Here is a 14,436-nt window from a genome sequence, read left to right as displayed (position 1 = left end):
CCGTGCTGCACATATTACAAGGAAAGGGCTCATGGTTACTTCCACTCATGCTGATAGCTTAAGGTGGATTTCTCAGAGTTCGGGTCAATCCTCTGATTCAGTGATAAGGCAATTTCTGCAGAGATCCACATTTCAGAGTTGTGAAGAGAAGGTTAAAACTCTGAGGGTAGACAGCTTTCCTGTTGTCATGTTTGCTGAAGAAGAAGATCTGGCTGGAACCAGCAGGATCTGCAGATCGCTTATCAAAATGCTGTATGTTTCATCGGCTTTAACTTAGCCTCCTAGATGTGGAGAAGGAAGCTGAAGAGGAAAAGCTCAGTGCGCCTGGAGGATGCCTCTCGTTGCATGAAAGGAAAACTATTGTTCTTCTAAATTATCAGGAAATGTCTTTGTAGGGCAAATAATTTATACACACATCTCTGATGATAGCATACAAATTTCTGACTTAGATGATAAACACCATGGAGAATTGATTTGCTGTGGTTCTATTCTCGTTTATATGTGTTGCTTCTTCCAATACATGTATCAATTTTGGCACTATGCAATTTCAGTCTCCCTCTCTCTCTTTCTCATTGCTTTTGTTAAATTCACCTCAGAGCAATTCAATCAGAATGTCTGTAGAGAAATCTGATTATCCACGTCTGCTATCCCTTTGTGATAACACCCGTTTTTTTTCTACTCTGCTGAGAAATTGATTAAATAATTTTCATGTAAATGTGAAATCTGAGATCCCTTTACAAGTAATAAATTGTCAGGTGCTGATTAACCTATGAAAATTCAATGCCACGTCTTCAGGCTTAGCAAAATTGCCCGCCACTGTAAATACGCTTAAAGTTAAATACTTCTGTCGAAATTAATGGAATTGAGTCATCAGCAGAAAGTGGAGAAGCCTGATTAGTTTGGTCTCTGTTACTGCCCTCTTGCTCGTGTGTAATTTTTGTTCCATTGTCTCCCCTTTCCCAGCATCGTGTTAACTCTTCTTCTTCTTTTTAACTTCCTAATCACATTATCCACAGACCACTGCTTGAATAGTTTGATTTCTTTTATTCCTTTCATGCTTTTCAAGTGGTTTATCTCCCAAATACCATTCAATCTGCTTCTCTGCATCCCAGGGCGCCGCCATCCTCCTCATCCTGTCCCCAGTAGCCTCCTAACTTTCTGGAGGAAATGTCATCACCTTTCAATCTGATCTCATGATGAACTAGAGTAATCTTCGTAAAGAATAAATGTAATCTCGAAACTCCCAGTCTTAACCCTTTTCTGGGGCTTGTCGTTTTTCTTGGAAGGACGGCCACAATCCTTAGTCCCCATCTGACCCCCAAACACTATCACTGATCATTCTTAGTCACTGGTCACTGCCCTCCTTCCTGCATCAGGGACTCCCCTCAGACTGTCTTTTTTCCCCTAAGGTGCTCTTTCTACCTCCACGTAGCACATAGCTTTATAAACTCCCACTCAATACTGCTCCAGTCTTTAAGTTAACCTTCCCAGAACCTGCAAATTGTCACTGTGGACCGTCTGTCTGCAGCTCACTTCTCTCCTCTTGTGGTTATAAACCTCGCCGGTGGTTTGACTAACAGCCGGCTGATGTGCTATACTCTGAGCTCAGGGAGAAGAGGGGTCCTGCTGGTCTTGCACATTCTCATCGGAAATGACAGCTACTTCCCACCTGTGTATCCGAGTCACGTCTCAGACCGCACGCAGTGGACTGTCCTCCTAGACACTCTCTGCTTTCTCTCTCTACCTGGAAAATCAGAATTGGGATCCCCTGCTTTGTTAAAGTTAGTATGAAATATTATTAAAAGACAAAATTCAAGTGAGTAAATTGTAGTGATCTAAATGGCTTTATTGAATGATTCATGAAATGGGCAGCACCCCATCTAGCTAGTAGAGGGGCGCTTCAAGCGGCCACAGAAGACAAGGTAAGGAAATCATAAACAAAAACGATTGTTTCAGGCTGAGGTAACCCATCTATGAAGGACAGAGGGGTCTATGTAGCGATTACCTCATCTTCCTTTTGGGAGATGGAGAGGGGTCATATTACCTCACGGGTACCAAACAGAAAATTCCTGACTTGTCTGGTCAAGACCACATTTCTGCGGAAGTGGCAGCTCCAGTTAGGTTAGGTATTACACCCCTGCTGGATGGCCTAGCCTAGCATACGGGACTCTCTTTTGGGTCTGTAGTTTTCTTTTTGAGGATATAAAACGTGGGACTGTGTGAGGTATGATTTCCTCTCGTGTAGACCTGAATATTGAAGAGCTGGACTATCTCAGATCAATTTTGTGATGAGTGCTCCAAGTTATGGTATTCGAATTCACCTTTAATGGATAGACAAGCAATTTAAACGTTATTGATTGAATAATAACAAGTGATTCTCACAGTGTATCCTCTGGACTGTTGGATATGTGAATTTGTTATTACCACTCTGCGATGAGAATAAGCTTTTAGAAACTCTTGTAGCAATTTGATGGTTTAATTTCTGTCTGTTGAATCACAAAGAATCAAGGCTTGCTTTTTGAATGTCTTTTGTCTTCTTCAATTTCATTTTTCCAGGAATTCATTTCTCTTATGTTTTGCAAAAGCATTAGTCCACGATGAATTGGAAATAAAAGTGTTCCTTCCCCACCAATACAAAAGCACTAGTTTAGTGGCTGTTTCAACATTGAAATATTCAAATTTGGTTGTCTGATCCCAACACGCCCCTCCCATGCCCCCATCTCTGTGAATGACAATTTCTTTCTTTCAGTTTTCAGGCCAAAGTGACTGGAAGAGTATTGATCTTGTTTTTCTTACATATTCCACATGGGATTTCCTACAAATTTCATCAGCTCTACCTTCAAAATGCAGGCAGAATACCACCTCTGCTACTGCCACCCGGGCCCATCAGAGCCCAAGAGAAAACATTTCAGCAGAATTAACTGTTTAACCAGGGTTTTCATCTTTGTTTGCTATGGTCCTATAGTCTGATTTGTCATGTAAGATGATCTTTTGGAACGATCTGTAAGTTGCTCTATTAACGGAGTGTATAGTATTCCATTTGGATATCAGGTTGGGAAGTTTCCCTACAGTCTGTAGCAGCAGGAAGTTCCTAAACCATCAAACAGAAAATGAATTGCAGATCACGTGACATTCTCTTGCCAGGAAGTGCACAGAATAACATTATTAACATTCAAGTAATACTTTTATAAACTATTTTCATCACAAAATATATTTTCAAAGACAGTCTTAAATCCCTTCAATATTTAGGTCTCAAAATAAAAATTATATCTCAGTAAAAAAATGCATTTTAGGGTATTTTTATTTTATTTTATTGTTCCTCAGCTTTCTTAATTAGCAGATTTCTCAGTTCTCCCTCAATCTACTTCCTATCTTCATTTTTCTTCTCTGGAATTTAAGACTCATTTTCCGATACTTCACTAAGAAGGTTCCCCTTTGGTTCAATTATTTCACTTTTATTTCCTTCCTCCTTTACTTGCCTGTAAAATACAGGCCAGTTCTTCTTTTAAATGAATGTCGTAATGAATTATGACATATAAAGAGAATAATGCACAGATCATTAAAGAATGGCTTCATGAATTTTTATTTGGTGAACACACCTATGTGACCAGCAGCTTCATAAAGAAAAGGAGTATGAGAAGCTCCTTCCCCAGTTTATTGCAATTTTTACAAAATATTCTGGCACATACGCTCATGGCTTAGTTTTGTATTTCTTTTAATTTTGTGTAAGGGGAAGCATCCAGTATATTCTTCTTTGTGTCTGTCATCTTTCACCATCGTGTTTCTGATACTCATCTATCGTGTTGCTTGTAGCAGCAATTGCATGTTTTTATTCCTGTACAATCAGCTACTGTATGCATATATCCTCTTTTATTTATTTACTCTACAACTGAGGAATCTTTGAGTTGTTTCCACATTTTGGTTGCTATGAATGGTTACTGTTATAAACCATGTTATGCCTGTGGGAGGGTACACATATATTAAGTACCTCTGTGGGATAACACAGACATCTTTTTTGGGAGGCCCTCACTTAGGACTAGAGTGCCGGCATCATCAGGTGTGTTCAGCTTCAGGAGATACAGCCAAATAGTATCTCAGAGTGGCATGTAGCTTTCCACGATGTCTAGGTTTCCACGTCGTGACCAACACTGGATGTTATCAGTATCATTTGTCTTATTAATTAAAAAACAATCTAGCCATTCTGGCAGTTGTGCACTGGTACTTCACTGTGGTTTTAACTTAAATTTCTCTGTCCACTTTAATAATATAATAGCCAGTTATTTTACCAGCAAAAGCAAGTTTTTTCAGGAATAGCAGAGGAATTGAAAGTCGGGTTGTGCAAACTATGGTAGACCATAGGCAGATCCAGGAAACAGGGAAGAGGAACTTGCATTTACAGGGAAAAGGAAGGATTGGGGAGGGGCTGTACTTACTAAAGAATCCACTGGAGAGAGCCTGGGCTGCTCTAGTCTCTGATGGGCTGGGCTGTCCTCAGGCTGAAAGATGGTTTTTTCTTTCTGTTGGTCAGTGAAATAGAGACATCTTTCTGTTATAGGTGTAGATGTAGGGCTCTTCCTATTTGAGGTAATTAAGGATGTGTGTGGGGGTGTGAAAGCTCCCCCTGTGGCCTGTCTGAAGTCCAGCTTTAGCTGAGCTTTTAAAAATTAATTCCATGTAACTAAGGGTATTCACCAATATGTGTCTATTGCTGATTTGATTATCGTATGAGGTGTCTCCAATTATATTGCTATTGAAACATAAATGGGTTGTTTTACATTTTCTTCTTGATGTATAGGGTTTTTTAAACATTCAGGATATTCTTTCTTTGTCAGATTAGATAGATAGATAGATGATAGACAGACAGATAGATAGATACATAGATAGATAGATACTGCAAGCAATTTTTTCCAACTTGTGGCTTGCATTTTAGTCTTCTAACAGTGCCCTTAGATGAAGAGAGGTTTGCAATTTTTACAAAGGTCTTTAGGGCTAATACTCTTTGTGTCCTGCTGAATGAATTTTGGCCTTGGTCCTGAAACTATTTTCTTCTGTTTTCTTCTTGCAGTTTGGCTGTTTTAACGTTAACATTCAAGGTGTATTATTACCAGTGTGGAAATGATTTCACAGTGGTTAAAGAGGGGGGCCAAGATGAATGTTTTCCCATGTGGATACCCCCACGGCCCTGCAATGACATCTTTGTTATAAAGCAGGTGGCCATGGGGAGTGTCTCTGAAATCCGTCTTCTGTCGCACAGATCTGTTAGTCTGTCTGTAAACCTGTACTAGCATATCTTAATCATTATGGCTATATAATAAATCTGGATATATAGAAAGTCCTCTGACTTTGTTCTTCAAAATTCCTTGGCTAACGACTCTTGGACATTCATATATATTTTAAAGTCTACTTACTGATTTCAATTGGATTTTCACGGGTATTACATTGAATATACAGATTAGATGAGAATAATTGGATTTTTCCAAGATTGAATTTTTCGTTTCATGGAATGTTAATATCCCTCCCTTGGTCATCTTTAATTTTTCTGGAACACGTAAAAATTTTGGCACAGGAGTCTTGCCTGTTTGCATTAGATCTATTTTAGACATTTTTCAAGTTTTGATGCTGTAATAAATATTATTTTCTTAATGAAAGTAACAAGCAATTTTGTTTTCTAATTGCTTATGGCTAATATATAGACATGCAATTTTGATTTTATATAAGCACATTTCATTCATCAAACTTGCTATAGCCATATGTAAGTATTCACTCGTGTGGAGATTCTTTCAGATTTTCTGCACACACTGCTATGTGGTCTGCAAATAATGACTTTCATGTGTCTCTTTTAAATCTTGGTAGATTCTTTACTTTCTTTTCTTGCGTTGTTTCACGGTATAGGGCTCTTAATAACAAGATGACTGGAAGTGACAATAATTGACATTCCTGTCCTGTTTCCGATCCCAGGTGAAAGCTGTTTTATCATTAAACTCTGTTTTATTATTAAGCAACTTGTTAGCAGTAGCTATGCCATAGGTGTAATTTCTTTCTTTCTTTTTTTTTTTTTTTTTGTGCTCCTGCCATGGCATGGCCATGGGTTTGGTCTTTTTTTTTTTTTTTTTTTTAAACAACTTTTATTGAGATACAGTTAACAGACCATAAACAGCATACATTTAGAGTGTACAATTTGGTATCCCAATCTCCCAATTCATCCCCCCCCAACCCTCCCCGCTTTCCCCACTTGGTGTCCATGTGTTTGTTCTCTACATCTGTGTCTCTATTTCTGCCTTGCATTTCCTCTTTCATAGTTGTTAGCATTTGCCTTGTGTATTGAGGTGCTCCTATACTGGGTGCATATATATTTATAATTGTTATCTCCTCTTCTTGGATGGATCCCTTGATCTTTATGTAATGTCCTTTCTTGTCTCTTATAACATTTTTTATTTTAAAGTCTATTTTATCTGATGTGAGTATTGCTACTCCAGCTTTCTTTTGATTTTCATTTGCATGGAATATCTTTTTCCATCTCCTCACTTTCCAGCTGTATGTGTCCCTAGGTCTGAAGTGGGTCTCTTGTAGACAGCATATATATGGGTCTTGTTTTTGTGTCCATTCAGCCAGTCTGTGTCTTCTGGTTGGTGCATTTAGTCCATTTACATTCAAGGTAATTATTGATATGTATGTTCCTATTACCATGTTCTTAATTGTTTTGTTTTTGTTTTTGTAGGTCCTTTTCTTCTCTTATGTTTCCCGCTTAGAGAAGTTCCTTTAGCATTTGTTGTAGGGCTGGTTTGGTGGTGCTGAATTCTTTTAGCTGTTGCTTGTCTGTAAAGCTTTTGATTTCTCCGTCGAATCTGAATGAGATCCTTGCTGGGTAGAGTATTCTTGGTTGTAGGTTCTTCCCTTTCATCACTTTAAATATATCATGCCACTCCCTTCTGGCTTGCAGAGTTTCTGCTGAGAAATGAGCTGTTAACCTGATGGGAGTTCCCTTGTATGTTATTTGTCATTTTTCCCTTGTTGCTTTTAATAACTTTTCTCTGTCTTTTATTTTTGTCCATTTGACTACTATATGTCTTGGCGTGTTTCTCCTTGGGTTTATCCTCCCTGGGACTCTCTGCACTTCCTGGACTTGGGTAGCTATTTCCTTTCCCATGTTAGGGAAGTTTTCAACTATAATCTCTTCCAGTATTTTCTCGGGTCCTTTCTCTCTCTCTTCTCCTTCTGGGACCCCTATAGTGCGAATGTTGGCGCGTTTAACATTGTCCCAGAGGTATCTTAGGCTGTCTTCAGTTCTTTTCATTCTTTTTTCCTTATTCTTTTCTACATCAGTGATTATCACCATTCTGTCTTCCAGGTCACTTATTCGCCCTTCTGCCTCAGTTAATCTGCTGTTGGCTCCTTCTAGTGTATTTTTCATTTCAGTTATTGTGTTGCATATCTCTGTTTGTTTGCTCTTTTAATTCTTCTAGGTCTTTGGTAAACTTTTCAATCTTTGCATCCAGTCTTTTTTCAAAGTCGTGGATCATCTTCACCATCATTATTCTGAATTCTTTTTCTGGAAGGGTTCCTATCTCCTCTTCATTTAGTTGTTTTTCTGGTGTTTTATCCTGTCCCTTCATCTGGTACAAAGTCCTCTGCTTTTTCATTTTCTCTGTCTTTCTGTGACTGTGGTTTTCAGTTCCACAAGATGAAATACTGCTGATACTGCTTGATACTGCTGTCTACCATCTTGTCTAATTTCTTTTTATAGATTAAGGAAGTTCCATTATATTAATAGTTTTCAAAATTATTATTATTTTTAATCAAGAGCGGGAATTGAATGTTATTAAATTTTTTTGGCATTTATTGAGATGATCATATAATGGTAGTTCTTGACTTCTTAGTATTATAAATTACAAGAGTTGATTTTCTAATATAAAGCCAACCTCGAACTACTAGACTAAAGCCTATGTGGTTGAAATATATTTTCTGTTGAATGTATTTTTGGATTCAGTTTGTCAATATTTTTCTCAAGATTTTAGCATGTATTTTAATGAAAGAGACCAGCCTGTAATTTTCTTTTCTTTCAGTATAAATAGGTTTTTAAATTCCAGTTTATTGCGACCTCTTAAAATGAAGTGAACCATGTTCCCTCTTTGCTGTTTTCTGGAATAATTTGTATAACATTTGTTTATTTGTACATCAGCATTGAAAAGAATTCACTGGTGAAATCTTATTCTTCTTTGAGGAAAAGTTTTTAGACATAGATTCAATTTCTTTTACGGAAAATAAAACTAGTTAGATTTCCTATATCTTATTGCATCTGTTTTGGTAAAATGGTGGGTTGCTGTCCACATCATCTAAATATCCGGACTTAGTGACTGAAATATGATTACTCATGCCCTCTTCATCTGTTTCCATGGCAGTGGTATCTGCAGTGATGTCATGTTGGGGATATTGGCAGTTGGTGCATTTCCTCTTGCTTCCTTGGTCAATCTTGTCAGCATACTATGTTTTTAATAGATTTTTCAAGATTGCCTTTTGGCCTTTGTTTTTTATTCCTTGGCATTTGTTTACTATTCCTTTAATATCTGCTCTTCTATTGGCTACTTATTTCGGCATAATTTGTTGTAATTTGAGGAGCTCCTTGAAACAGCTACTTAGGTCATGAGCTGCCTTTCTTCTTTTCTAACATACATATTTCAGGCAATACTTTTCATACCAAGTATACCTTTAATAGCATCTCACGTTATGATATGTCCTAATCAAAACATTTTCTCATTTGCTTTATGATTTCTTTTTTGACTCATAGGTTATTTGCAAATGTATAAGTTCCAAACATTGGTGATTTTCTGGGTATCCATTATTAATGTCCACCATAATTCTCTCATGATCAGAAAACATACTCTATGTGAGGCAGAGCATTTAAATGTAATGAAACAGGTCTGTGTTCCATGTAAAAGAATATATACTGTGCAGTTCTTGGTAGTAGTGTTCTATATAAGTCAATTAGTCAACTTGGTAATTCTTTATTTCAAAATTTTATCTGCTTGTTCAATTAGTTACTAAGAAAAAAATTAAGATTCCCCACTACCATTGTGAGTTTATGGTTTTCTCCTTATAATTGTTTTGGTTTCACATATTTTATGCTAGATTCTAGTCTCATAGAAATTGAGAATTGCTGTATCTTCCTGATTTATCATTTTATTATTGTGAAATGTCCCTTTTTAAAACACTGGTACTGCTTCCTACCTTAAAGTCTGTGTTCTATGAATTGAATATTGCTAAAACATCTTTCTTGCTGTTATTACCATTTGCAGGAGTATCTTGTTTCATGCTTTAACTTTCAGTTTTTTTAGTCTTTATATCTAAAGTGTTTCTCTTTAAAGTAGCACATAGTTAGCATTTTAATTCAGTTCATAATCTTTGTCATTTACTTATTTAGTAGCTTTACATTTGATGTAATTACTGATGTATTTAGGTTTAAATCTAATATTTTGTTAATTGATTTCTGTTTGACCCATCTGTTCTTTATGCCTTTATATCTCATTACTTGTCCTTTTTAAATTAAAATTATTTTTATTTGCTCTCTGTGCTTTACTAACTTTTCCATTATAGTCACATGGAATTCATGACCCCATTCACTTCCTTCATTCTGTTTTGCCATGTGTTTGAATTTTGTATACCTTTATTCAATAAGTTCTCATAAAACCCCTTTAAGATAAGAAATTCTTAGAATTCAGCTATTTCACTTGTTATGTGTTCGGTGGAACAAGCCTATTGGCTTAATTTTGTTTGAATTTGACTTTTCTCTTTATTTACAAACTTTCAAAACAATTCACAAAATGTTAAATGGTTTTTACTTATTATCTATATTTTGCACAGTGATTTTAAAATTATATAATTTTTAACCTTAAAGGTGCTCTTTATGTGGTCCAATAACTATTTATACCCTTTCATTTTAACAGACTTTTATTGGGGACATCCTGCTGCTTGTTAATCCATTCAAGGAGATTCCAATTTATTCCACCATGGTGAGTACAGAATTTAAAACATCACTTAATAATGTACAGTAACACTCACTAGACATACCTACTGTATCGAATGATTAAGAAGGAAAAACAAAACAGTGAGTAAAATCAAGCTTCTCAGAAAACTATGCATTGAATGGTTAGATATTAATGATTTTAATTTCTTCCAAGAAGATATTGAAAAGGAATCTTATTTTATCAAAGGATTTCTTTGCACTTATCATGTGTAACCCTTATGATAGTAGTCACTAGACGGACTTCTAAAATCAAGTATTATATTGTCTCTTTCTCACACATTTTTGATTAATTCAAGGTCAGTTGGTTTAGAGTTCTTCTTTGAACATCTTGACCGCTTTCAGAAGAGTATTATGATGTGAAAGCAATGGAATGAGAAATGATGATACGGCATTTGTACATTTTTCTAAAAGACTTTCCAGCTTTAATCATGAGACTCAAAATTAGAAGGGAAGTTGCTTTTGGAAAATTATTCCAGGCAACTAAAAACACAGTATAATTTTGCCTAGTATTTTTGGATCAAAAATACTGCCATGGGGTCTCTCTCTTTTCGGCGCATCCGCAAGGCTGCTTCCAGTATGAAGTGGAGTCACTAACAGGGGGCAGGAGCCTGAAGCAGGGGCTGAAAGGAGGAGACGTGTGTTCTTGAAGGCGACACACTTGTAGATGCTGTGGGGGGGTGGGGGGGGGCGTGGGGAGAAAGATTGTGGGGGGGAGGGGGGAGAGAGAGGGATTACTCTCTCTAGACTCCGGGGAAGCAACTAAGAATTATTACCTAAGTGCTTCCCAGGTACTACAGGGCCCCTCACTACCCCACCCTCCGCTCGTCTTACCAAAAGTCAGTTCCACCAAAGGCTTTATAACTGGCTGGAACTTGCCCGCCCTCCTCGAGTCCTCGAATCCTACCCCAGCCTCGTCCCCGGGCGGTCTGAGAGTATATGGAAGCGTGGCCGACTAGGGCTAAAGGAGTTGCAGGTGTCCACAATGGTTTCGGGAGTTCTGCCGCAGGAGAAGGTGCAGGGAAGGGAGGGGGGTGGGGGGTGGCGGGGACCACAGCGACAGGGACGATGGCGCCCCTCGAGGACCGGGCCCAATGCATTGGCGCGCAGTGTTCAGGAAGCCAGCGCGTGGCTGAGCGCGAGAGTAAAGCTTGAGCCGTGAATCTGCATCGGCCCCTCACCCTCAGTGTCAGACTCTTCTCAGATGTTTCTCAGCATCACCTGCGACGTGGCGTTCCCGAACCAAAGGTGTATCACCTTGAAATCTCCGTGTGCAAAAGGACGACGCATGCGGGATAAATACCCGGGGATGACTTCTCGAGGTTCTGTTTTCGAGTACGCACAGTGCAAAACTCATCAGCCCTCCTGCATCCTCGAAGTGTAGGTGAGGCTAAGCTCTCCCAAAGTGTGCCAGGCTTAGGGCTTCCTTTACTTCTGCATCCCGTTGACTTTCAGTTGCTATTGGACCCCTGGTGCTCCCATTGCCAGGCATGCTGGGGTTTGGCAAGTAGCTAGAGTGGCTGAGCAGAGCTTCTTAGCTACTGAGACGCCGGCCGGGGAAGGAGAGCCGTACCGGGTTTAGTATGGGGTTGAGTACATGGCAGGCCTGCTGCAAAGGGCTTTACGTATGCTGCCACGCTTCATCCCCAAAGGGACCCAATCAGTGTAAGTGTTATCATTCCCCCTTTGCAGGTGGGTAAACTGAGACTTCAGGAGATGAAATAGGTTTTCTAAAGTTCTCCCATGAGTGGCAGAGACCATTGAAATCCGGGTCATGTAGCCGCAGAGCAGATGCAGCACACGGTACTCTCAGGGGCCCAGATGCTGAGCCCAGAGACACAAGTGACCGTTTTCATTATATGTGACGTTTATATGAAACAAACAATTTTTTCAGAGTATGTCATCTATATATAGACAAGATGATGAGTGGGAAATCCAGTCAGACAAGTAAAGTGGCATGTTCGTACCGTGGTGTGAGAGCAGCAGCTGTGCCAGGTCAAGCCCTTGACATCAGGGAGGCTCTGCAGGTTACCAGGACCCCGAAGTCGGGGGCCTGTGAGTGGTCCTCTCATGAGCCACAGAACTGCATGGTCGGCTTCAGAAGTCGGACCATGGCAGGATCCCGCAGTCTGCTGGCTGTTTATTGACAGGGATCACGCAGTGGAAAATAGGAGGGGATTGATACGTAAAGAAAGACCCTATGAACTGGGGTCAGAGAGCCCAGCAAAGATGAGAGATAACCGGGATGAGGCTTGTGTGATGCCATTGCATCCACGAAAGAGCACTTAAAATGTCCTCTTGTTCCCAGATGTTACAGATGTGGAGAGAATAGGGAGAATGGAGACAGATGGCCTGTGGAAAAGCAAGGGCCTGGCCCTGACAGTATCTGCTGGACCGGATGAGCGTGTACAATGATATTAATAATGACCATGGCAGCCAGTGTAAAGTCAGGGGTTTGTTCATCACTCAGAAAACTAGACCTGCAGAGTGATAACCTTCAAGCCTCCACAGAAATAAAGTGGAAACTGCTATTCTGTTAAAATTGTTATTTCATGTTTACATTAATTATTAAGCATAGAATTTGCATCAAGCAAAGTATTACCAGGTCGTAGCAATGGAATATTCTACAATACAAACTTGCATGAAAAGGAAAAGATTTACAAGAAAAGGGAACTGAGAAAGGTTATTAGTTTGATTATCATGAAAAAGCCTTATTTAGACACATGTGATTCTTTACCACATCTAATGCCTAGTGAGACTTAACCTAAGGAGAACACCTAACTCCAAACAGGTTTGAAGAAACAGAGCGGGAATGTGAGGTGAATGCTGAGTGCACGTAGACCAGTACATGCTCCTGGGTCTCTTGTGTCTCACTTTGTTGATAACATCTGACAAAATCCTTAGTAGGACTTGACAAAAACAGATTGAGTTTAAAAGCATTTGGTCAAAATTACATTAGATCCAGGTTGGACTTGGGGAGAAAGTGAGAGAGTGTTAGTGCAAGTTTATTTTATTTCTTGTTTTTTATAGGAAGATTTCTACCTAAGTCAACCAGGTCAGGGAAGGCTTAATGTATTTTTTTTAAAGGTGTAGATGTATTTACTTATTTATTTATGAAATTTATTTTATTTTTGGCTGTGTTGGGTCTTCCTTGCTGTGCACGGGCTTTCTCTAATTGTGGCCAACGGGGGCTACTCTTGGTTGCTGTATTTGGACTTCTCATTGTGGTAGCTTCTCTGGTTGCAGCGGAGCACAGGCTCTAGGCATGCGGGCTTCAGTAGTTGTGGTACATGGGCTCAGTAGTTGTGGCACACAGGCTTAGTTGCTCCTCGGCATGTGGGATCTTCCTAGAGCAGGGCTCAAACCCGTGTCCCCTGCATTGGCAGGTGGATTCTTAACCACTGCACCACCAGGGAAGTCCCCAGTGCAAGCTTAAAAAAAAAAAACAAAACAAAACCTAGAAATTTATCCTGCAAGGAAATGAAGGTGGGCTACACCTTCCTAGCTGGTGTGTGAATTATCATGTAGACATCACTATCATTCAAATATCTTCAATACTTATTTTACATTCTGAAATAATTAAAATACAAAGCGATCAAGTATAATAGGCAGTTGTATGCCTACTCCCCAAATATGTCTCATATATCTCAAAAAATTTTAAATAAAAAATGCCATATTTTTCACATGCACCCCTTGAGTCTGGGATACAGCTTTAAAGATGTGATACCAAGACGTTGTGTCCTAGTTTAATTATAATGATATCTTCTGGGTGGTACAGAAAATAAAGGTATGTTTTAATTACATGGTGTCTGAGATTAAGTGACACTGTGTGATGTCAACAGAGACTAAGTTCCACTTCAGCCTGTTCCTTTTCACAAACAATGACAACCACTCTCCTGAAATTATCCTCTCATCCAATCTTCCATATGTTCACTCCATACACATGTGGAAATATATGCAATCAAAACGGCATACACCATTTTCTCTTTTAATTTACTCAGAGAATATGTTAACTATATTCTTTTACAACAAAAAAATCTTCATTAACCATTATGCTTCTAAAATGTTCCATGATGAAGAGTTCAGGTCTAGTGAATTTGTTCTAAATGCCCTATAGTGTTTTATTGTTTTAATACACAGTCATTTATATTTTTTCATTAATCCCTGTTGTAGAATTTCTCCCCTGATTTCTGCTCTTACGGAGAGTGCTAGGGATTGTTTTGTGTGTGTTTCTTGGCTCATGACTGAGAATTTCTACAGAGTCAAACCTACCTTCTCAGGTTTAGAAGAAACTGCCAAATTATACTTATTTCTTAGAACGACACTCAGTGTGATACACGTGTTTTCCAGCCCTGCAGAGAAGACTTCATTTTGAAGTCAAGCTCTACTGCTGACTGGCCATGTGACCTGGGACCTGT

General features: G+C 38.9%; 1 protein-coding gene across 1 annotated transcript in view; it reads left to right on the top strand.

Moving 5' to 3' along the window:
* The window catches only part of MYO16 (myosin XVI), a 419,267-nt gene that overhangs the window by 138,516 nt on the left and 266,315 nt on the right, over positions 1 to 14,436 (top strand). Inside the window, exon 11 of the mRNA XM_057707440.1 lies at positions 9,942 to 10,007. Coding sequence (XP_057563423.1) covers positions 9,942 to 10,007 — 66 coding nt within the window. The remainder of the gene's footprint in view (positions 1 to 9,941; positions 10,008 to 14,436) is intronic.

This window comes from Hippopotamus amphibius, chromosome 14, assembly GCF_030028045.1.
Source record: "Hippopotamus amphibius kiboko isolate mHipAmp2 chromosome 14, mHipAmp2.hap2, whole genome shotgun sequence".
Classification (NCBI taxonomy): Eukaryota; Metazoa; Chordata; class Mammalia; order Artiodactyla; family Hippopotamidae; genus Hippopotamus; species Hippopotamus amphibius.
Note: the sequence above shows the minus strand (reverse complement) of the source record. Positions and strands in the feature narration are given on the sequence as shown.